This window comes from Perissodus microlepis, chromosome 7, assembly GCF_051167445.1.
Source record: "Perissodus microlepis isolate ML-2025 ecotype Zambia chromosome 7, ASM5116744v1, whole genome shotgun sequence".
Taxonomy (NCBI): Eukaryota; Metazoa; Chordata; class Actinopteri; order Cichliformes; family Cichlidae; genus Perissodus; species Perissodus microlepis.
In genome coordinates, this window is record NC_140467.1 from 1,883,919 (window position 1) to 1,908,820 (window position 24,902).

The 24,902-nt window shown below is 40.2% G+C and overlaps 1 protein-coding gene across 1 annotated transcript in view; it reads left to right on the plus strand.

Moving 5' to 3' along the window:
- cdh13 (cadherin 13, H-cadherin (heart)) overlaps positions 1-24,902 on the plus strand; it is a 396,226-nt gene that overhangs the window by 92,663 nt on the left and 278,661 nt on the right. The window contains exon 2 of the mRNA XM_084932749.1: positions 18,556-18,676. Within this exon, the coding sequence (XP_084788875.1) occupies positions 18,556-18,676 (121 nt within the window). The remainder of the gene's footprint in view (positions 1-18,555; positions 18,677-24,902) is intronic.

Consider the following 24,902-nt stretch of genomic DNA (forward strand, 5'->3'; position numbering starts at 1 on the left):
TGTGTGTTTACTGCTCCAGTGTTGTTTTACAGGCCCAGCAGGTGTGACCAGGGTTCGGCAGTGTGGGCCAAGAACCAGATGGTTTCATGACTCAGGTGCTCCATGCCTGGGTAACCTGCCAGCTGCAGGTGTCTACGGCCAATCCTGATTGATTCTCTCTCTCGCTTGGCTTTCTGGCTCATCTTGGGCTGTATGTGTAGCCAGTCTGGAATGGGTCAGCCAGACCTATAGTGAGGTGTGTGCACTGACATTTACCTTGATGGATTCAGACGCATTGCAAGATTGAGGGGAAAACAGAAATGTGGAATGGGTAAGACACGAAGGTGGCTGGATGAAATGTCACGGTGCTAGCTGGGTGTAAACTGTCCAACATAATTGCAGAGAGGTGGTAAAATGTGCCGAGCATTCTTTAACGTGGGTACGGCTGTTTCAAATTCTGGATCAATATCAGATCTGTACACAAAAGCAAAGTTAATGTACCTCGATCTATTCAGCTTACAGAAAACAATGCCTTAAAGCAGGGGTGGGCAACTCCAGGCCTCGAGGGCCGGTGTCCTGCAGGTTTTTGATGTGTCCTTGATCCAACACAGCTGATTTAAATGGTTAAATGACCTCCTCAACATGTCCTGAAGTTCTCCAGAGGCCTGGTAATGAGCTAATCATTTGATTCAGGTGTGTTGACCCAGGGTGAGATCTAAAACCTGCAGGACACCAGCGCTTGAAGCCTGGGGTTCCCCACCCCTGACTTAAACAAAAGAAAAAAAGCACAGACAGTGAAATAAAGTCCAGTTTTTGGAAGATACCGTTTTTCAGCACTTGTATTGTATTTGTGGATCAATACTAAAAAAACCAGGTGAAATAATTCTCAATAATAAAGACATTAGAATGCATGAAGGACGCAGACTGACAGGAGTCTGTTCCCTTCGTTTTCCTTTGCCTCTCTCAATCTTCCTTCTTCCTTCTTCCACTGTCTGATTGCATTTAGCCTCACATACACACAGTCCATGTACACATACTCACACATCACTTCTAACAGCCATCACAGCCTTTCTCTCAACCTCTTCCTGCCCGGCACTCCTCAGCAAATATCTGGTATAGCGGTCTCCATCTCTGTCTATCGATGCACTCTGAATTCTCGAGGCGCTATTGATTCCCAGCAGAGGTGACATTTACTGTGTGCTCTCCCAAGTCATTGCCTTAATCACCTGACTGGTCCTTCACACTTGAACTAAATCAGATGTCAAACTCTCAAGTGATGAGCTGACCCGCTGTTACTCCTCACGAATGAATATGAGTTGACTGACATCATAACCGCAACGACAAAAAACAGCAACCTGAGCCACTCGGCCCTCACACCCTTAGTCAGCCTCGTCTGTCATTTTAATCAATACTACTATCTGCTCATCTCTGTAAAGACAACTTTTACACTTTCTACTTTGTTTACTGCCCCATAAAATACTGACCTTGTGATGACCACGGTGTACTTTTCATTCCCCGTTCATTTTTGCACTTTTCACCTTAATGCTGTGAACAGATCTTATGATGCGACTGCCTGATCTAAATGCTAGAGGTAAAAAACACATGGATGCTTCGTTCCTAATTGAGCATTCCTCGTCTGCTAATATCAACCTAAAGACATGCACTCCGAGTAGCTGTCAATAGATAACTGTATATATATTTCTCCACCGAGAAGCGAATGTATACTAGGGCTGCCACAAACGATTATTTTGATAGTCGACTAGTCACCGATTATTTTTGCGATTAGTCGACTAATCAGATCATCATCCATTGGACGTAAAACGTACAGCTTATTGCACCAGCAGCATCTGCCCTTATATAACTATCATTAGCTTACAGCTTTAAGTGTTTAAGGTATGTGCTAACTAAAAATAAAGACAAGATGATAGTTTGTTAAATTTTAATGAAATTTGCAGATTGTTTCGGTGAAGTTTAATAAACTCCTTGCTATCTAAAATATAACAGGACACCGGAGTAAATTCTCGAGCATCTCACACTTCTGATAATCAGCTGTCTGCTTGACGTTTATTCAGCTGTGTAAAAATTTTAATCTCAGCCAAACCGATTTACTCAGGAACAAATAAAATACTAAAAAAAGCCAAACAATAACATTTTTAAGTTATCTAAGTGACTCATATATCATGTTTAACCTGAGTAGCGAAAGACGGCGGTGGGTTTGAAAACGATCTGCCGGGAGTCCGGTGTTCTCACGGCTCTAGTGACCTTGCCCCCGGCTCGCTATCGAGTTAGTGGGTAACAGACGTCTCCGAAAACGTCGGAGCGATTTTGAAAATATGTGGTGTCTTGATAAACTGAGCAGATATTTGAGGTTTACATAGCTACATTCTCGCCTGAAAATATGTTAAACGTTTATTTTGTGACCCAGAAAGAATAATAAGAGTAATATTAAATAGTGATGTGCGGATCGATCCTGAAATATCGATTCCTCCAATACCAATCATTTATGTTCTAGAATCAATTTTCACATTAAAATATCGATATTTTAGTAATTTAGGGTAAATTTGTAGTTTATCATTAACAGGAACACATTGGAAAGAAACTATAACATTCGGATTGTCTACATTCAAAGGAACTACTTCCTCTTCCGCCTTTCATAGTCATGTGCGAAATACAGCTGTATAAATGTCTCACAGCCCCTTGCGTGCGCACTCACAACAATGGCTGAGCGTAATTGTGCGGACGTATTTTACCTCCACAAACAGCTGAGACGTGGTTCACGATACATGTGGCAAAAAAGTGAGGTGTTGTGGCCATACTTGCCAACCTTGAGACCTCAGAATTAGGGAGACATTCAAAGGGGCTGTTGGGAGGGATAAATAAATTTTACAGTGTTTATTTATCGGATAAAATACGTTAAATGTCACCGCTATTATTGGCCGGCCCGGAAACAGCGGGGGTGTCCAAATTCAGAGGCTGCTTCCACCTGAGGACCCGGCCTTCGCGGTCTAAAGAAAGCCGGGTAGTGAAACTCTGCTGTCTGCTCCTTGCTATCTAAAATATAACCGGGCGCTGGCGTAAACTCTCGACCGTCTCACACTTCTGTTTAATCAGTTTTCTGTTTGACGTTTATTCAGCTGTTTGAAAACCCCGGAGGAACCCTCCCGAGGGATTAATAAAGTTTAATTTAATCTAATCTAATAACTTTAATCTCAGCCAAACCGATTTACTCACGAACAAATAAAACACTGAAAAAGCCAAACAATAACATTTTTAAGTTATCAAAGTGACTTATATATCATGTTTAACCGGAGTAGCGAAAGACCGCGGGGGTTTGAAGACGATGTGTCGGTCGGCTCAGATATTTGAAGTTTACACAGCTACATTCTCACCTGAAAATATGTTAAAAGTTTTTTTGTGACCCAGAAAGAGAAATAAGAGCAATATTAAAACTAAGTAGCTGCCGTCATTGTTGGAAACTGGAATTGGCTGGGCCGCGCTATGAATTCTGCAATATGGTTTTTCAATTTTGTTGTCCGGAGGGAAAATTGGGAGAAATTCGGGAGAATGGTGGCTCCGGGAGATTTTCGGGAGGGGCACTGAAATTTGGGATTCTCCTGGAAAAATCAGGAGGGTTGGCATGTATGGTTGTGGCAACATCAATAATAATAATAATAATAATCATTTTAAAGGAAAACAGTTCCTTGTTTTTTGACTGGATTGACTCGCTGCAATCCTTTTAGGCTCAGGACTTCTCATGTGATCAATGTCCCATATAAGTGAATTTCTCCCAAACCCATTATAATCATGGAGAAAAACACTTTGCGACTGTTTTCAGTAAGAATATTTTATAGCGCTTTAAAGTTCAATCTCTCAGGCCTGGATTAAAAGAGCTGATTTGTTAAATCAGGAACTCACAAAATACCAAAATATCACCACCGGTGGATCACACCTCTCAGATGTTCTTATTTCAGTGCACTGTAACAAAAGCAAAAACAAACGTAACCAATAAAATACTCATATAATAACAAATACTGGGGCCCATTGCAAACATGTCCAAGCATAAAACCATCTTTCTCTCTCTTAGAGAAAGAAAACAATCCAAACCTAACTGATAAAATCAACCTAGTGTTAAGCAAAACCCAAAAATCAACTAAAATTCACCAGAAAGTTTTTCTCCCTCCTGGGACAATATTGTGTAGGGATACAGGGACCGTAACCCTTTTTGCCCTGACAAAAGCATGTTGGATTTACTTGATTCAATAGTGGACACTGGTTGCACACAAATGTTTTGCTCCGACAGAAACTTAAACAACTGAGTTAAATCAACACAACCTTTTCATATTCAGTAAACCTGCATTTTGTGTTCATAAAACACGATTGAAACATGTTCAGATGGAGTAAGTTGAGCTCCTGGAATATTTTGATCCTTCAATTCTGTCAGTTTATTTCAACAATATTCAATAACTTTTATTCAAATTCTACTTGGTCACTTAAATACTACATGTTGTCTTCATATTACATACGGCTCAACAAAGTCTAGATCCTGGTTACCATAAAAATTTAATGGGTCTACAACAACTACCATCCTCCTATCTTTCTCCTGGTTGCACCAGGGCTGGGAAATAACCCTGAAGTGATAGGTTACCAGGCAGGGTACACCCCGGACAGCTGACCAGTCTATCAGATAGAAACAAACAGCCATTCACACTCACATTCATGGATAATTTAGAATCATCAATTAACCTAGCTCTAATAGCTGCATGACTTTTCACTGTGGCAGGAAACCAGAATACCCAGAGAGAAACCACTGCAAACTAGCCAGACTGTGGATTTGCACCCAGGACCTTCTTACTGTCAAGCAACAGCACCAACCAGCATGCCAACAATGTGGGAAATACAGGAAAGCTATGATTTCCTGTATTTGATGCAGAATTCTTTTGTTCTTGCCCTTCACAGGTTAATCCACAATAAATAGCAACAGCATGCATGTGGTGTGTGTGTCGCTGTCTGCCTCTTATAACTCCAGTGATTTTCCTGTAGTTTGAAATCTTATGCGGTGTTGTGGATTCCGTGAGTTCAGCAGCTAACCACTCTTATTAGATTGTATCGTGTCATCTCAATGAGAACAAATTGAGTTGTTGAATTTCGTACAGATCTTTAAAGCCTGAGGCAATTGTGTTAACACACGCGAGATGCTTACGTAAATCCAAGGGGTGGCCCTCTTTTTTTTCTCTATTTTTTTTTATTATTATTTTTTTTTTTCAGTGTGTTCCTCCTTCAATTAAATCTCAATCAAAAATGTGGCGCTCTGAAATAAAACTCACACCGTTAATTCATCATTTTCACTCTGTACCACTGCTCCTTATCAGGCTGTGTGAAGCACAGTAAACAATTCAGTCGAGGCCTTGAGCCATAAACAGACATCACGCACAGACATTGTTTTCATAACCAAACTGCTTTAGACCCTGTCCCCTAAACCTACACAAACGCCCTCTGGGTGACATGAAATGCATTTAACCAATAAACAATCAATGGCTTCTTGTTGTTGTAACAGATTCTGTATTTGGATGTTTGTGTGCAGCATTTTGCGTGTCAGCATAAGCATTTGTTAGTAAAGCATTCTTCATTGCAGCAGCGTGTGTGTGTGTGTGTATCACTCTTCATTGCACAAGCGTGTGCATGTGTGTGTGTGTGTGTGGATCACTTCTCAGTGAATTGAATCAGCATTTCGATTTTTGTGTGTGTGTGTGTGTGTGTCATTTCTCACTCAATTGACTCAGCGCGTGTGTGTGTGTCATTTCTCACTCAATCAACGAGTGCATATGTGTTCATATGTGTGTTTCTCTTCATTCTGAGTCAGTGTATGTAGATGTGTGTGTTTGTATGTGTTTGTGTGTGTTTGTGTTCGTCACTTTCCTGTTCTGGTGTTCTGGGTAAACCACGGCCTGAGGCGTGCCCTGGGGTCCTGCCCTCCTCCTTTTCAGTCTGTTTGCATCCATTGGTGCTGCTGTTCAAAGTTCTGTCCATACTGGTTCTGGCCCCAATTGAGGCAGTCCTTTTCTCCAGTGTCCTGCATCTTCTCCTTGTCCAGCTCCTCCTTAACTTGACCCTTTTGCTTCTGTAGCTCCTTCAGGGCTTGCTCCTGCTGTAGGAGCTTCTTGTCAGGTTTGACGACCTCCTGCTCCAGCAAGCTCCGGCCTGGTTTCAAGTCCTGTGTCTGGGACTCTAAGCCTGACTGATGGGTTCGATTAGCAGCCAGCTCCTCCTGAGTCATGCTCAGTTTCTGCTCTGATGCCTTGAGCTCTTACTGAGGGCAGAAACCTCAGAGTCTTTTCCGTACACGTCAGATTAAAGTCCATTGATGTTTTCCTTGCTTTGCTCCACGGCCTTCTGCAGCTCTGCTGTCCGGCTCTTCTCAGAGGTCAGCTCCTGGCCGAGCCCCGACACCTGTGCCTTCAGCTTATTTTCTTCTTGTGCTTTTGTCCATTCTGAGGTGCCTCCTGACCTCAGTTACTCCTCCTGTCTCTGGCACGCCCTTTTTGCTGCCCGATCATCCGTGTTGGTCAGTCACTGTCCTGCACAGTTTTAATGCAGAGTTGTTAAGGTCAGCATTCTTTTGCTCGGCCTCACTTTTCATCCGGGCTTAATGGGCATCTCGTCAGAGCTCTGTCAGCTGAAGCTGTCTGGAAATCTCCCCCGTGTAGTGAAACGGGCCTTGGATTTAACGCTCTCCGTCTCCGCTGCATGAGATCGTTTTCCTGCAGCTCTGTTGACATTTTCAGGTTGTTGTTGTGGGTCCAGCTGCTGTAGCATTTGGTCAGGGTCACATCAAAGGTGGTAGAGGAGTGAGCAAAGATGGTAGAGGGGAGAGCAGGAGTCCAGGTCAGCCTCGGCAAAGCAGCCTGTAATCAAGCATAAAGAGAAAAAACAAAAACAAAACAAAAACAGACGAACAGGAAAATGATGTTGTGTTGGCTGTGTTATTCAGAGAGGGGAGAAACACCGGGCCAGGCCCTGTGTCAGCCTTCTCTCCCCCTTTTTTTTGTTTTTTCTCAAAGTTATGTATGTATGTATGTTGGCTGTTATACTTTGTTGTGTTTGAAAATAAAAGTTGGTCTGATAAACTTATTTTCAGAATAACTAAATCTGAAACTTTGTGTCACTGTAAGATTATAACAGTGATGGCAATATAATTGTTTGTTGTTCAGCAGTACAGTGTCCACCATATAATCAACTCATAACCCACCAAGCTGACAGGACAACACAGGTACATGTTAAAAATTGTTAAGATCATGTTTAAAAGCCCAAAAAGGAATTTTCTTTCATTCAGTAATCACTTGTATTAATCAATCAGCAGAAAACATGTCACAATTTGAATCTTTTACCCACTAAATTTGTCGTGTCGTCACTGGTTGGTCAGACCAGTGTCTTTTTTTGAAGTGAAGTTGTTGTCCTGCAACCCAGAGAGTTTATTTGTTAGTAGTGGATAAACTTTATCATTCAACAACAGGTGTATGTTAAGTTTCGCTGCTTTAACCTTGCTGGAAAATCTTCACGTGTTCATGAATGTAAGCTGTTTTTTCATTGCGTGTGTGTGCGTTTGTAGGTGGGTTAATTTAACTTTTTTCTCAAACCAGGCATTTCTCTAACACGTGCCTTTCTCATACATTTCTCTGGTTGTGTGTGTGTTTTTATTTTGTTTCCCAAATTTTGATTTCCCACCTTAAATAACAGCATTCCATGTCTACAGCCAGGAGTTAGAGCTTGCTTGTGAGATTCAGGGACACATGGTGCCAACAACAATTCAGTCAAAAACTTGCCTGCAAATTTCCAGTGGTGGTAACCGATAACTGGAGGAGAAGATGTCCTTTAAGCTTCTTTTCAGGGTGGGGACAGAGTGAGGTCAAGCTGTAAACTTTTGAGCCAAAGCTTGGCCTGTCTGTCGTCCCAATTCTGTTTATGCTTTTGCCGCTGTACTCAGGTTTCCAGGTTGGGAGAAATCCACCTGTATTAACACACTAAAACATTTACTTAGTATTTCTTTTCTGAAAACCTCCTGATTCACTTCATCTGACTAGATTTTACTCTCTCTCTCTCGGTGCATACTTCTCACAGTCTGGCCGTTGCCTTTTATGGGCATGCAGAGTTCCTGTCACACACACAGCTGAAATTCGTGCTTGATCTCACCCTATATTATGATAAAACCAACAGTAAATCAACTGTAACCGCTTATATTATTGGGCTGAACCAAGAGTCACTTTAAAAATCTTATAAATCCTGCTTCACACCATAAAACTGAAACAAATCACAGCTGTATTTCTCACACAATCTTACTCTGCCGACTGAAGTGTCGGTCTAAATCATGCACGATTTGTCTCTTCTATATCAAAACTCAGCCAAACATCAAACATTCACCCTAGTCATTCAAAACCTTATTTGTAATATTACAATCAGCAAAATCAGCGTCTTATTTACAAGTCTTTAACAGTATTATCATAAATCATAATTATAACACTCAATAACACGCTAAACAGGAAGCAAAAGTCCTCTGTGCGCTTTACAGCAGCCACCTCATTTGCATGTTCACACACCGTCTAAAAATAGCTCGCAGCGCTGCAGCGCGCTCTCGTCACACACAGTCTCACACACAGCTCTATTATTTTATATTACAAAGACGTCTTATATTTACAACCACTGTCAGGCCTGGCAGATTTAGCGCCTACACAATTTTGACAAATTTAAGTTAACGGGTCCAACCGAAGAAAGTCCAACTTTTTTGTGATCAATTAACCAGTATCAGCCTCTAACTGTATCTGGCCTCATCTCTAAAGTCCCTAACTCAATTTAACAGTGTCCAAAAAAGCGCAGATACCGTTTAACACGGTAAGGAGCCTCTAACTCCTAGCTTATTCCAGGATGCCCCGTACCCCACAGTTAAGCCAAACTGAACTAACCCTGTTCGCCGACAGGTCAAGGTCGCGCGTCCACGGCCAGGAGGGAGCGTAACCTCCGAGCTATGCGCTTCTTAGCAGCCTCTAACTGCCGTCCTATAATAATTTATAACACTTTGAAACAACAGTCAGCACCCCAAAACAAGAGTCTGACTGAGGCAGGTGCAACCTAGTGGTCAATGGAGCCTCTAACTCACAACATGACCAACTCAGGTCCACCATATAACCAACGGAGCCTCTAACTCACTAAATGACCAATTCCCTATCAAACTACTTGAGCCTCTAACTCAATTTCTTAGCAGACTCTAACTGCATTTATTTCTCTCAGCAGCCTCTAACTGCATTTATTTCTTAGCAGCCTCTAACTGCATTAATTTCTTAGCAGCCTTTAACTGCATTTAATTTCTTAGCAGCCTCTAATTGCTTCAACTCATGAGATTTTTTCATCAAAATCAAAACAGACATTTACCAGTAATTTCAGTGAGTAGACTTCAATTTTGTCATGTCCAATTTGGCACACTTTGGAAACAATTCAACAGGTAGTGCCTTACCTTTGTATAAGCCGGCTTATGCCCACTCACGTCAGACCACTGGCTTGTGCCTGTCCGTTCGACAACCTCGGACCGTCCAAACCTCCAAAATTCCACCCCAATACCACAGGACGAGCCCCCAAACTGTTATGGATTCAAATATTGGGGATGGATACAAGAGGAAAAACCACAATAACAACACTGGTCCGGCCGGGTTGAGTCAAACGATGATTTTAATGATCACACGCGTGGGAGATGGACACCGTACGCAGACAGCATCAGATCTCAAAATGGTGGAGCATTGATCAAACTCTTATAGCCTCTAGTGGCCCCCACCTAATCATAAAAGCCTAAACATTCACATTCTTTCTCTCACACAGTGCCTAAGCTACAACCTTGGCTCCCTGTTTATCTGCTCCTGCTGAGATGGGGCAGAAAACTCCAGTATGTTCTGTTCTCTTCTAATCAGACAAATAAGGCGATGACTTTCTGCAAACAGTATTTCTCATAACTCAGCAGTATAATGCATCATAAAACAATATCATTCATTCACAATCAACCAGCAGTCTAATGTAATGCAACTCAGCTTAACAAATGCAATAGTTATCACCTTCTTCTAATTCAGGAGAATAATGCAAACTAAAACTACATAATAATTCACCATCTTTAATTAAGGGTCTAACATGGCATAAAATAATATTATAATCTGACACCTTGTCAAACACCTCAGAGTAAATCATATCACAGAATATGACGAGCGTATGTTGAGGCGAACTGAAGAGGAGGAGAGGGACGGGTGCTGCTAGGGCGAGACAGACGTCTCTCACGGAGTCCTTTAGTGCTGCAGGCAGGCAAGGTGTTCAAATAGCACAACTTCAGTTTTTTTATTTCTATATGATGAACTCTGCATTATTAAGTGATAAGAACAAGTAATCTGATGTCCTGTAATCATGATGACGCTATAATTTGAGATACAATAAATAAAATAAGTTTTTGTACAAAGTATCGGTATCGGATCAGTATCGTCGATACCACCCTGAATATTACTTGGTATCGGATCGGAAAGGAAATCAGTGGTATCACACATCACTAATATTAAAACTAACTAGCTGCCGGCATTGTTGTAAACTGAGCTGGGCTGCGCTATGAATTCTGGGACACAGCTTCTTCTTCTTCGGGGTTTAACGGCAGCTGGCATCCTTGTACATGCAGTGCTGCCATCTTCTGTTTCAGTCCGTTATTACACTCTTAAATCCTACTACTTATTCCTGCGTCTTTTGGGATCTTACAAAGCTTCAAACGACGCGACGACTATTAAATCAGTCGTCGACGATTTTGATAGTCGATGTAATCGTGACTAGTCGACTAATCGTGGCAGCTCTAATGTATACAAAACCCATCCAGCCCCAATTTTTTTCTTCGCAATTTTGTTATTTTGTCCTCATTTAAAATGTAATAAGGCTTTTATGAGCTCTACAAACATGACTTCCAACCACCAGAAAACATTTCTTTCAGAAGTACGACAACTTTTTAAACATAATTATTTATTTATTAGGAAAATGTTCATCAAAAGTGGAGTTAGGAACAGAAAAAAATCTCTTTTGTGGATTTTCTGGTTTTATGACTAATTAATGTTGAGCTGCATAACAGTCGTTTAATAACTGCATTGTTAGTATAAATACAGAGAATTTGTATTTGTTCGGATGCATAAACACGTCTAACAGACAGTATTCAAGTCTCACCAATAACAGAACCAACAACATAAGTGTTGTTGCTGGTGATGATATTTTATTCTATTTTTCCAACATTTGGTATTTCACCCATTTTGGATGAATGAAGGTATCTTCTTGAAAGTAGATTACATTGATCTTGGACACGTTTATCGAAAGTTGTCCTGCAGGTTTTCAGTGATTGCTCAAACTTCTACTTTATATTACTCCAGATGTGTGCTGGTTTCAGATTAGGTTGCCTGTTTTCTTTTCTTATCTTTTCTTTTCTCGTTGGAAAACATAATTGACTTGGTTAATTAAATGTCCATTAATACTTTTCATTCTTTTTCAGATACTAAACCAGTGATATGTTCATTAATAATGTCATTTGTTAATAATATAGTGTAGAGGCTCTATATATTATTTGCGTTTCACTTTTTATTTGCTTTTGAGTTTCACTAGTTGTTTGGTTAGGTTTAGAAATCCATAATGTTCTTGTGTCTTAGTATTATTATAATCTTTTTTGTTATTAATATTAATAATAATTATGTTATAATATTCCCGTGTCTATTGGTGGTGGTTCGCAGCTTGCTGGAACTTTTCTATGTGAAGTTTGGCATGTTCTCTGCATACCTCTGTGGCCTCTCTGGCTTCTTCCTTCACCTCACACACTTGCATGTTGTTGATCCTAAATTGCCCGTGAATGTGAGCATAAAAGGTCGTCTCTCTATGTTAACCCTCAAATCACTGGCGACCGGTGCAGGGTGTACCCCACGTCTGAGCTTGTGACAGCTTGGACAGGCTGCAGCTCAAATGCACGGATAGATGGGAATTTGTTTTTTCTTCTCCTTCTTTCTTTTTTAAATTATAAGACCAAAAGAAATAAGATGAAACAGTGAATAATTTAACATTTAGCAAAATGATAAAGGTCAGAGTTTTTTCTTTTGTTTTGTTTGGATGAGATCTGATCATCTTTCTTTTTTGGCTGATTCAATATTGAAGAGTAAAGCACAGTCATAAGTGATACAGCAAGCTGAAAATAGAATTTTATTAGATCCAAATGATCCTGCTGTCTGACACTTACCATTTGCATGACTTGTTTACTCCACTCCTGTCTCTCATGTTGTCCACATATCCTGCTAAATGCTTTCTGATTTATTTATCTCCTTGGCTCTGTGTCCATCATCTCATTAAACTGTTACATAATACACAATTTTCAGTTGCTTGACCAAGATAATTGTTCCGGCCGAAGAGGTATTTTCATACAGCCGAGGCTCTTTGTTCCCTAAGACCAGACCATAGCAACCCCTCTGTGTAGCACTCTGGCAAACACATACAGAGCCAGTTACTGCTGAACAATGAGAGCCTCAAAGAAACATCAAAAAGAAACGAGGGACTGGCGTGAACCCGGCATAAAAACAAACAAACGAAAAATAATTACTTTCATTGAACCCTACAGATAAAAATACTATGAAGTCGAGGAATCATTTAATAGTTTTTCTATATGTGCATTTATATTTTCATCATGTCTGTGTTGGCGCACACAGGCAGGAGCTTCACTAAACTTCATTGTCGAGAACATTTGAGCATAGAATTAGGTCAGATATCCGCGTTCCCCTAATTCTAACTAATTCAATTTTGCACTTGTATAACAAAACAATAACCAGAGGATTTTCATACCATTAAACCATTTTTTAAATCTACTAAGTTCAGTCTCTCATATATGTAAAATAAGAACCAACAAGCGAGCTTAAACACACATAAAAACAGCTCAGGTATAAAGGCAAAGAATAAAACCAAACAATAAAAGATGTATGTGCACACACACAACATCTCACCGAAATCTTTTATCTCCACACAATCTCTGCATAACTTTGAAAAAGATTTTTAGCTGATACTCTCATCAAAAAGACTTATTAGGAAAAAGACTGACATTGACGATAATACCTCTCAGCTGGCTGATATGACCTTCACTAATCCAGTAGACCTAAATGGATTCCTGATGGAGGGTAGTGGCTGACAATAACACCTGCCTGTTTCTACCACCACTCCCATTAACTCTGTGTTGCCTTAATACTCTGGTTCAGCACTGGAGCTGGATTGTAATATTTTCCCCTTAATGGACGTTGAAATGAGTGTTCATGATGCGCGTTGATGGAGGTGTGTGGTGTATATCCATGTATTCCTGCCATGCCAACATGACTTGCATGCTTGAGTTTAGGGACAAACGGTGTCAGGACAGAATAAATTAATATTTTGACAAGCAAGGAAAAGAATTCAATTCAGTTTTATTTACAGTATATCACGTGTAAATCACAACAACAGTCACTTCAAGGCGCTTTATATTGTAAGGTAAAGGCCCCACAATTATACAGAGAAAAACCCAACAATCATATGACCCCCTATGAGCAGCACTTTGGTGACAGTGGGAAGGAAAAACTCCCTTTTAACAGGAAGAAACCTCCGACAGAACCAGGCTCAGGGAGGGGCGGGGCCATCTGCTGCGACCGGTTAGGATGGACAAAGACACGTTTTGGGCACGCCTTCCCGGGGTGTGGTGATCAGAGAGGTGGGAAGTAACAAAGTACAAATACTACGTTACTGTACCAAGGTCGAATTTTCAGGTATCTGTACTATACTTCATTAGTAAAGTCAAGAGTATTTAATTTTCTACTTTTACTTCTACAGTTTACACAATTATCTGTACTTTCTACACTTTCCTTACATTTTCATAACAGTCTCGTTACTCTAGATTCACCTGTATCGTTTGTAGCATTTACAATTTCAAATGTAACATTTCTATTAATTCAAGAAACATCAGCAAACATACAAACTGTTCATGTGCCGTCTGTTGCAGTGTGTTGCTGGCTAAAGGTACAGCTGCTGTATTTGTAGGGAGAGAAAAGAATGTGGGATAAGTTCACTCAGAGATGGAGAAAGATATAAGACAGGCAGGACAGGAACGGGGAAACAGGTTATACCTAAAGGTAAGGTCAGTCATACTTGATACACTGCAGATCTAAAAATGACTTTGTCAGGATAAACAGATTCGCCTGCAATACTGTGTTTGACTGGTGCACAGCAGCTGTGGTGTTCATGGTCACTGTCAGGTTACATTAAGTATAGGAGATAATCTGCATTGAGTTGATGATGCTTAGATTAATTTCATGAATTCCACTCTTATACCAACTGTATACAGTGTAGTATAAAGACAACACAGAGTGGGCTGTCATTGTAGGACATAGAAATCAGCCAGGACAGCTCATGAAACATCTGCTGACATCTTGTTGAATTCAGTTCTGTAAGTCCACAAAGAGCAGCAGGTCAGCTGATCACAGCCTGCACTGGTGCTCACATTAGTGATTATCACAGGCTGTGATTCTGTTTCCAACACCAAGCCACTACAACTGACCTTAGGGTTCCCAACCTGCTGAATCCCACTTCTTGGCTGTTAGATTAGATTAGATTAGATTACCGTTACTTTCCCGTAGGAACGCTGCGTTACTGCGTTACTAAAACCATGATTCTTTTGTGAGAATGTCTCATGACAGTGACGTAAGCGAGTGCGACATTCGTGACAACAGCTGTGTGCAGATCAACAGTGGATAATATATCGAGTGCGGAGAGCATGTGACCGTGCAGCGTTTAAAGCGTGGAAGTACTGACCTTACTTTGAGTTTGATTCTGTAAAAAGTGACAAAAACATTAGCGTCCGCTGTTCACTGCGTGGGAAGAAAACTTCTTTTTACAGCGAAAAAACCCCTAAACTTCCAAGCAAGTACCGAGTAGCTACCACAGAGAAGCTGCCGTATCCTTCCACTGACCGCTGCGGCTCACCTGCACCACGGCAAACCTCCGCTGCTCCACTCCTGCTTTACAGGTGAAAATAGAGCAACAGGACCGCTAGTCTTTGATTTTATTTATTTTCTGCTGTGTTTTACTTGCATCTATTTGAAAGACTGAGTGTAAACACAAAAACTATTTTATTTTATGTGCTGGAATGTGCAGAAAATAGGTTTAAATGTTAAACAAATTTCTTCCAGTCAGAGAATGTTGCATATAATTAAATTTTTGCTTGATGCATAAAGTTAAAAGATTAAAACTAATCAAACAAGTTTTAAAAAGAGACTTTTTCATATTATTACATTTTGTATGATGGATTATGCAGAAAAAGTAGAATTGGGCTGAAAGATCTATCACTTTATCACCTATTCAGGTTGTAAATCGTGTTTTTAAAAAGTAACTAAGTAACTAAGTAACTAATTACTTTTGAAAATAAGTAATCAGTAAAGTAACGGGATTACTTTTTGGGGGAAGTAATAAGTAATTAGTTGCTGATTACTTTTTTCAAGTAACTTGACCAACACTGGTCCTCATGTTTGTGTTTGGGTGTGAAGGCAAATTGTAGACAACTAAATAGAGTTAAATTAAATTTCTTTCACTTGTGTCCTACATAACAGATTCAAACATTCATTAGAATTTCATTCAAATAACATTTGTATTCTCGTGTACTTATAATATTTTATTACTATATTGATATAGCAAAAGGTTTAGTTGTCTTTGCATAAAAATATCTGGTAGAATTTCTCTTTGAGGTGTTACTTTTCCTTTCTTAGTCTGAGTACATTTCAGAGACTGTACTTTTTTATTTTACTTTAGTAAAGAAGTAGATTCAGTACTTCAGGTGTTACTGGAGTATTTTGTTAAAAACCACAGATATCTGTACTTCTACTTAAGTAAAGAATATCGTTACTTTGGCCACCTTTGGTGTACGTAAGACCTCTATGGTGGACAAAGCTTTTTTACCATGGAGCTGGATCTTGATACACGATTACGGCACAGCTTTGTGTCTTTTAAGTCATATATTATATCATGAAATAAATATTTCAGCATGAAATTTTGTTTGTATTTTAAAACAATGATGCAACAAGATATAAAATAGAAGAAATAAGACAATAAAGCAACTAAAACAACAACTTTGGGTCAATGTTGTGCTACTGTGTCTTTCGTTGCACATTACATACTACATAATGGTCCATTTTGCAGGTTAGACTGTGCCAATAATTTTGATAACATGTGTCATAAAGTCAGCAAACAATTATTTTCACTGGTGAAGTCGGGTTTCCTTAATCAAGATGCACAAATGAACCTGTAGATCTAAATCAGCAGATGTAGCTCACCTGTAAGTGTAAATGTGAATGTGCTGTATATGGTTATTTGTGAATGACTGGCTATTTCTATTTGTCAATCCTCTTGCTTAATAGGTGGCAGGTAAGTATAATGTTAGTATAATGACAGAGTCACAGAGATTAAACTTTGTGTTTGTGCAGGAAAAAGTGTTAATTGATTCCGTAGCACAATAAAATTTCACATTACAGGAAATAAAATATTGTGACTGCTGCATTTGCATAAAATCACCTCCCTTAATTTATGTTCAGTATGTAGACATATTTTGAGTTTTTCTATTAGTGAGTGACTGATCTCTTCATGTCTCGGCTGCTTCTTTACACTGTGACACAAACTATTTCTGAAAATATATCACTACACAGTTTTGTAAACCTGTGAAATCATTTGAAGTGATACAATGATCAACCTTCAGTTTCAAAGTTGCTGTAACTGTAGTATATCTATGAAACTAATGCAGTTCTTCTTCTTTGGTAGTTTTAAAAAAATGTTATCAGAGATACAGTTCAGAAAGACAGAGCCGTGAAATTATTTATTTCTTATTCTCAGTAAAAACATGAGGCTTTTAAGAATAGTAGAGTCTGTGACGTTTATGGTAAATGATAAATGTTGTATAACACTTTATGTTTATGAGCTTGCTTAAAGATGCAGGGCACCAGGAAACCATTGGAAAATGTATCATTATAATCACTCTATGAAATCAGAAATCGTACCCCACAATATTTTCTTAGCATTAGCTTCAACTGGTTCACACATAATAATCACCTTGGATGGTTCCTGGCTTATAACTCTCTTGTACACCTTCAAGTGGTTATCCAAGGCTCTGAGTCTTTGCTTGGTATCTGTGTGGACAGCTTGGGGTACTTCCACCATTCTGCAGCTCTGATAGATGGCTAGCTTCCCTCTGTGCTGCCTTCATCTTGGCCCCTGATCCTAACATTGTTCCTCGCTTCCATTCAATGCATTCAACGCACCTTTTGTTCACCCCCCAGTATGCGGGGATGATGACACCCTGGCTCCACCGTGCTAAACTATTTGTTGTACCTCATCAGTCTCTAGTAAACTGCCTACAGGGCGAGTGGGATTTTTTTTTTAATGATACAAAATTTACCTGATATCTTACAAAATTTTTCTAACCTTATTTCTGACAGTGTTGGTGCCACCTTGGATCTTCCACAAAATACTCTATCATGACTTGTTCGAAAAAAATAATTCACGCTTATAAAGCTATTTGTTATATATCATAATGACAACACATATTTTTAATGCTGGACATAAAAACTAAAGGTAACAAGAACAATAACCTGAAAGGAAAGGTGTCCTATCATTATTTCTTTAACATCATATCCTCAATCAATGTGAAGTATTAGTTTTGCTGTGATATGTTCCAGCCTAGAGGATGTTTGGTTTGAACATCCCTTCAGTCATTTTACAGCCTGTTTCCATGGGAACATCCACCCTTTAAAGGAATCCTCCTTTGAAAAACAGGGGCCGACGTATTTTTTCCACTTTAAATATTTATTTAACCTGAATGAATGAGGTTTTTTTGCTCTTTTTGAGAAAGACAGTTTATCAGTAAAAAGTCAAGGAGGGTAGTTTTAAATTTAAATTGTAAAGCAGCACATTGAGAAAAAGACAAAAATCTATGAACACTAAAAATAAAAAAGAAATAAAACCATACTCGTGTCTTTACTAACTCATGTAACACCGATGAGCCAAACTCAGAGGAGAAAATATCGAATCACACAAAGACTGTCGTTGTTATTTGGTTTAAACTGTAATGTAAAAGTGCATCACTCTAACACTCTCACCATTATAAGCTGTGCCTGTGTAAAAGTAGTACTACTCAGAAAAGGTTTGTTGTAAAAACTAGAAAGGATGTTAGGAAATATGAAAGATATATACGAGGTCTGTGGTCCAAGGACACATTAGCTGCTAGCATCACACAGCTCGGCTCCCGGTGCCTTATGTTTGGGTCAGAGGTGAAACTGTGGGGGGAAATGCTAGGAGAGTTCCTACAGTGTTAGAATTGCTGCTTTTTCTTTGCCATGGATTATTTATGTATCTGCTTTATGCTTTTGCTGTTTATTTCGGGGAATTGCATCTTTAAAAATGTGTTTCTGTTATTCCAGCTTTGGTCCTCTGGTCTGAACCATGTGTTTATCTGTAATATTCTGACTGTTGGTGTTTTCTGTGTTGCAGGTTGCCCATGTGGGTGGCCAAGGGGATGGTGGCCACGAGGGCTGTGTGCCTGGCTTCCAGGTCAAAAAGTACCAGGTGATGTACAGAGGTCCTTTCCAAAAAGGACAACGCCTTCTTCAAGGTCAGTAAATTGGTTAAAATCTCTATATCCACACCACAATTCAAACCAGCACAAATATCCTTTCCTTCATCTGTCTGGGTTTTGAGGATTTGAACAGCAGCATATGACGGGGATCTAGGCAGAGCAGCAGGTTCCTACCAGGTCAAGGTGGAATTATGTGTGTGTGCATGTTCATTAAAATTCATTTGATTATAAACATGGGGTAAAACGGGTTGCTTCTTTGCACCACAGTGATAACAACATCATTTTTGTCTGCAAATGAATTATTCTCCTTGATTGAATTATATTTACAAAAGTATTTCCCTCTTTGTTCCTCCCCCGAAGACAGCTTTGAGCTGCTTAGTTAACTGTGTGTGCTGTGTGCTCATATGCAAGCGTGTTTGCTGGAGCTTTTGAGTCCCAGTTCAACAGTTACATGCTCGAGTTGACTTAGCTTTCTGCAAAGCTCCGGTCCCTAACAGACTCTGACTTGCATTTTCCTCTGTATGCAGAAAATTGTGTTTGATCTCAGCAGGTTTAAAATCAAAACCTTTAAGATTTAAGAGTTCGAAGAGTTCACAGCTGACGAGTCCATGTCACGGAGGCTTAGTTCTGTCTCTGAGCCACTTGTGAGTCAGTCTTGCCGCTCCTAAGTTAATGCAGTGACCAGTTAGTTTCCCCACAGCCTCCTGCACACGTCCAATCTCAACTCGATATTGCAACCACAACTTATCGGTCCATTTTGCTCCTTTGGGGCACTCTGGCAATGCCCATCTAGACAACTTCACTTGGTCTCTACAGAGATCAGCAATAATATCTGCTGGCTAGCAGTCTGCTCCTTTGGGGTTGTGAGTTATGGCGTCTTTCCACAGAAATCGACAAGGTGAAGTCGGCTAGCGGTAGTTTTATTGCAAAGCTGAGTTTCTACCAATTTATTTGCTTAATAATTCATTTTTCCTCTCATTTGTTATTTTATTTGTACAACATGATGAAATACAAATGAAATATGTAAATTGAAATGGGAATAATTTATGGCGTCTTATTCATTCTGTCATTTATTGTGGAACTTGTTTTCATTCCCCTCTCATTATTCAACCTCTTCTTTATTTATTTAATCATCCCCACGATTCTTCTCCACATTGAGAAGCTACACCAGCAGAATGTAATCACCTGCCTCTCTGACATGCGCATATTGTGTTGCATCCATATACACAGCAGTAACAGACTGACTTCTTTTGAGCTCACAGTGCTTTTAGTGCTTGTCGAGTTTCTTTGTGTGGCATTCACCTGATGGACAGCTTTTCCAATTGAAAATACATACTTTCCTGCCTATACAGCAAAATATGACAAATCTAAGAATTTCTCCTTCAATCTTCTTTCTTCTTTTTCAGCTTTATTGTATTTGATTTGGTCAGCCAGCGAGGCACTTTGTCATCTGGAGGTTCAGCGGTGCGTGTAGTAGGAGACAGAACGCAGTTCTGCTTTAGTGCTCTGCTCTGGGACAACACAGTGGTTCCATTACCTTGAATATGCGCCTGTCAGCAGAAACACCTCTCACCATTGGGGGGTGGGGGGTCCCACTGCTCACAGAAGTATAGGCATGCTACTGGCCACACACGTACATGCATATAAAAGTGTGGGTTCAGGCTTGTTGTGCATTTGTTACAAAAAAACCTGAGATGCATGCTGTGATTGCCTGTTTGCTCATCGCTGTTCAACAGAAACCTTCTACTCTAAATACTTGTTTGATCATTTCAAATGTTTCTTAAAGATTTAATCGCTTTTACAAACGCTGCACTTCAATTGCTGCTAAAGCTGAATAGCTGCGAAAAGACCAGACGAATATGTGAAATATAGAAACCTAGAAAAGGAAACAGATAGGGGAGGTGATTTCAGCATTCTTTGTTCAACAAAACACGTGTAATTAGTATTGACTGTATTGTTACGTTAGTGAAAGCTGTGTAACACGTCGCTGAATTGACCAGATGCAAGAATGTTAGATTCATGATGAAAATCAAAGCAGAATAACAGCATGTCGACAATGCGGGTGCATACTTCGCAGCGTGTTTGTGTGATTTCAGAGTAAAATGGAAAACCGTTTGTTAGCATGAAATAAACTCAGTGCTTTACGAGTACATCTCTGAGAGGATCGATGCTATTTTACCTCACTACCATCCATTTTTGTTAAATTTGAACAAACTGTCTGCTGAGTGTGAGCAGGATGTATAAAGAGTGCCAGAGGCTGCAGCCAGGCTCAGTGACACATGCAGATTTATGTAAATGCTGCTCAGCCCAGTGCCACCTGCTGTAGACCTCCCTGTGTAATTACTAGTGGAGGGGCGGTCTGTTAGTGAGAGATACCTGTTGGCGCAGACCTGGGTTCAAGGACATCCATCTCGGCTAATGGGCATTTCTGAGAAACAAATGCATACAGAAACACAGTAACGGCGACTCTTTCTCTATCTTTCCAGCTCTCGGTGGCTTTGCTGGTGCTCTGTTTATTACGCCATCACCGCTGCCTCGTAATTCCGTTCTACCTCTAGCTTTTACTCCAAGCCTAGTTTTATTGCACCTTTTGTTTTTGCTCCTACTCAGCTGGTTATTAAATTTAATATATGTGATAGAAATGTAGGCACATGGAAATGTGAAAATTATGACTGGAAAAAAAACCTGCTTATGACATCATAAATATTACAATTTTAACATAGTAAATGTAGAGAGCTTTTAAATTGTTACACTGCATGTGTAAGAAATGTAACCTTGAGGAGAAGCAGTGTGCTCCGTCCTTTCCCTTCAGCTACATGTGATGCAGACACAAACTCATTGTCTGTGTCACGTTTTGTATAGTGAAACTGTAAAAGCTTCAGCAGCAAACTTCACATCCCCGAATGCAGCAACTATGATCTGAAGGAGAAAAATAATCTGCTTTTCTAGACTGAATTAACCTCATGCAGCCTATAGCTCATTTTAAAAACCGTTCTGAACATCGACGTACCCTGAATGTTCTGAACAAAGAAGAAATTCATTTAAAAATATAAAAGCTTTAAAAGAAAAGCCTGAAAACTGCATTTAACAAGGAGCTGAGTTTATTAACGTGAACGATGTTCGAGTCAGTGAGAAAGTCCTGCTATCTATCAAACAGCTGTTTCCACTGAAATCGATCCATCACTTTAAATTTCATCTCTTTAATTTTGTGTAGTTTTACTGCAGCAGCAATCACCACAATGTCCATGCAGGACTTTCTGAAACGGGCATTTTCACACCTTTCACTATAGGTCGTTCACTCTGGCCTGGATCAGTTGATGAGTTTGTGAATGTTTCCCATCAGTTTGGTTTTTCACACAGAGAAAAATCCAAAATGCGTCACTACAAACCATCATTTAAGGAGCTCAGGAAGAAAAGTGTCTGGACCTCTTTAAGGTGCTTGAAAACCTCTCATTCAAGAAGCTTCTTCAGTTCTAAGGTCAAACGGAGGGTCCCAGATTTAAGCAGTATGGGAGTGTCCCCCAAGAGGGACATGGACCCCCACTGATCTTAAAACTGAAGAAGCTTCTCGGATGAGAGGTGAAACATCTTCAAGCAACTTAAAGAAGTCCAGACGCTTTTCTTTCCAAGCTCCTTAGACTACGATGACCTGGATGACGGAGAACCTTCACAGGCATACAAACCATGTCAGGTTATGGAGCCCCTTTATTGGCCAGATGGAGCAACAAGCGTAAATACAGGACGAAGGTGCCGTGTTCTGCACTACTGGAGAACACAGATCATTTACATTCATTTCACAGCTAATTGGTAACTCGTACAGACCTTTGCACATCTGTGGCACCTGCCACATTAAGAATACAAACCATACGCAGCTTAGGAAGTAATCATGTTCACAACACAAACAAACTCCTTTAGAGTTTTTCTGGAAACGCACCAGGAACGCCTCCTCAAAGGGTCTCAGCGCAGTTATTTTGGTCTGGACCCTCATCTGCGCACAAACGAACCGCACCAAAGAGGAAAGAGTTCAATATGACTGGTCTAAACACCACAGGTGTGAAAACACCCCAAATCTAATTACACTGCAACTGAAAACTGAACATAACATATAAGGAACAAAAAGCATTTCACACTTCCAGCAAGAAAATATTATGTAGATGAACAGAATACAAGCTGTTTGCTGAATAGCCCACAGCCTTGGATTGAAGGAGGAATTTGAAAGTGGATGTCACCCTTATTTGTTTTACAGCAAGAACTGACAGATTTTGTTTGAGTGTTTCAAATAGCAGTGTTTGTCAGAGGGCTGAGATGCATTAGTTCTGTGGTGAAAGAAAGATTAGACGTCCTCTTCTGAAAAGTTTCAGTTTGTTCTCTCAGTGGTTTATGAGACGACCCTGAGAAACAGAAACTGTGCTATGTCTCGCCTTATTTTGCACACATGTTTGTTTCGTCACTGCCCTACGAGGCGGCGCTAAAGTCCGTGCAGTTTGCTGTCACCACCTTGCAGGCAGAGCATCACTGAGCCTGTTACTGTGTAAAAATAAAGGACTTCTTCATGAGCAGTTATAGCCATGAGGCATCATAGGAAGACATGACATACTGATAACTTGTGCAAACTTTAGGAGGAAATATGGTGTGGATTTTATGGGGTACCCAGAGTTGAGGGCACGCCATGTGGACAGCTGATAAAATATGGAGAGAAATGTAGAAAGCCAGGTTATCTGTTTCCTGCAGAGCAAACCATAGCTCTGTAAAGGCTTTCCACAATCCCACCCTCAATCCCATGTGATTCCTCGTAAAAACATGGCAGCTTTTTGCATAGCATTACTCATGCTCCTTAACTAAGCATTTCTGAAGAAATTACCTCAGGGAGGGTGGTCTTCTTCAGGCTTGGCATTGCTCGCCATAAGCCTTCCACTTCATGTTCAGATACAGTCTTTGGAGCTCTCCTGGCTGGCACAGGCCTCGAGGCACATTAACTGCACTGAGCTCTGAAGATTTCTTCACCGGCACAATTCGTGTCTCTTGCCTGTATTCCCTTCGACTTTATCAATGAGGCAATTTAAAAGTACTTGAATTCTTATATAGCCTAGTAGTTTTAGATAAACTGGACAAATGGAACAGCTCGCTCATCTGTTTTGTGTTTGCTTCGCTTCTGCTCGGCTCTGCTGTCCAAGTTCAGATGATAAAGTTTGCCGTCCTTCTTTCTCAGGGCTCGAGATGTTGTCTGTGGAATTTGTTTCGCTGCAAACCACAGACACAAGAACACAAAGACATTTATCTGTGATCAAGTAGTCCATCATGGTGCACATGAAAGATGAACTTTATCATTCATTTTCTGGTTTATTTAGTTCATATTTTTACTTCCGCAGCCACGGTTAAAAATATTGCTTTTCCACTGCTTGCAAATATTCACAATGTCACCGAGTAGCTCGTTATTTACCACTGTTACTTTAGACAAAAAGCCATCAAGCTGTCTCCAGTGAAAGAGGAATAACAGAAATGCAATGAGTGTATTTATAAGGTAGTATAGTGAAAGCATATTTTAATCCTGAGCTTATTTGTATTCCACAGCAAAATGCCGCTGGGCTCATAGCCAAATGTTTTTCTCTTGGTGTGTGCATGAAGTAAAGCAAATACCTTATTAAGAAGATGCCCTGCAAGGAGTCGGTGCGCGGCTATAAGCAGCCTACCTTTTCTTTGGAATAAAACAGCTGTGCCCCTCACGTTCTTGTTCTACTTACTAATTTTGGCAGCCCTGCTCTGCACCACTCTCAAACCACTGTCACCCTGACCGATGTTACCCCAGTCACCCACCCGCTGTGCACCCACTCTGTCAACCAGAGACTGGGAATGCAGGGATTGATGTTTCTACTTACTACGTGCTGCATGGCAAGGTGCATATCCGGATCATGCCACTCTCTTGCCTGTAATGGCGCAGCATTAATCACTCACTGTATCCAGAGTTACCAGGACCTGCAGCTTCTTTTCCAGTGTATTTTTAATTTGACCATAAATCAAGGTGTGCTTTTGACAAATGACTGTAATTACAGGAAAGGCCATTACTGGCATGTGTATGCACGTCTGCGTGTGTGGAGTGAGTGTGTGGGTGGATATTTCACAAACATGTTTGTGCATTTGAGGATCGTATGTACAACATGTGAACTGTGGGTTTTGTATTTGTAACAGCTGATATTGTTCGTGAAAAACAGACTGACCTGGCTCACAGTTCTTCCTTATATGGGTCAACTTGTGACTGGAGGCT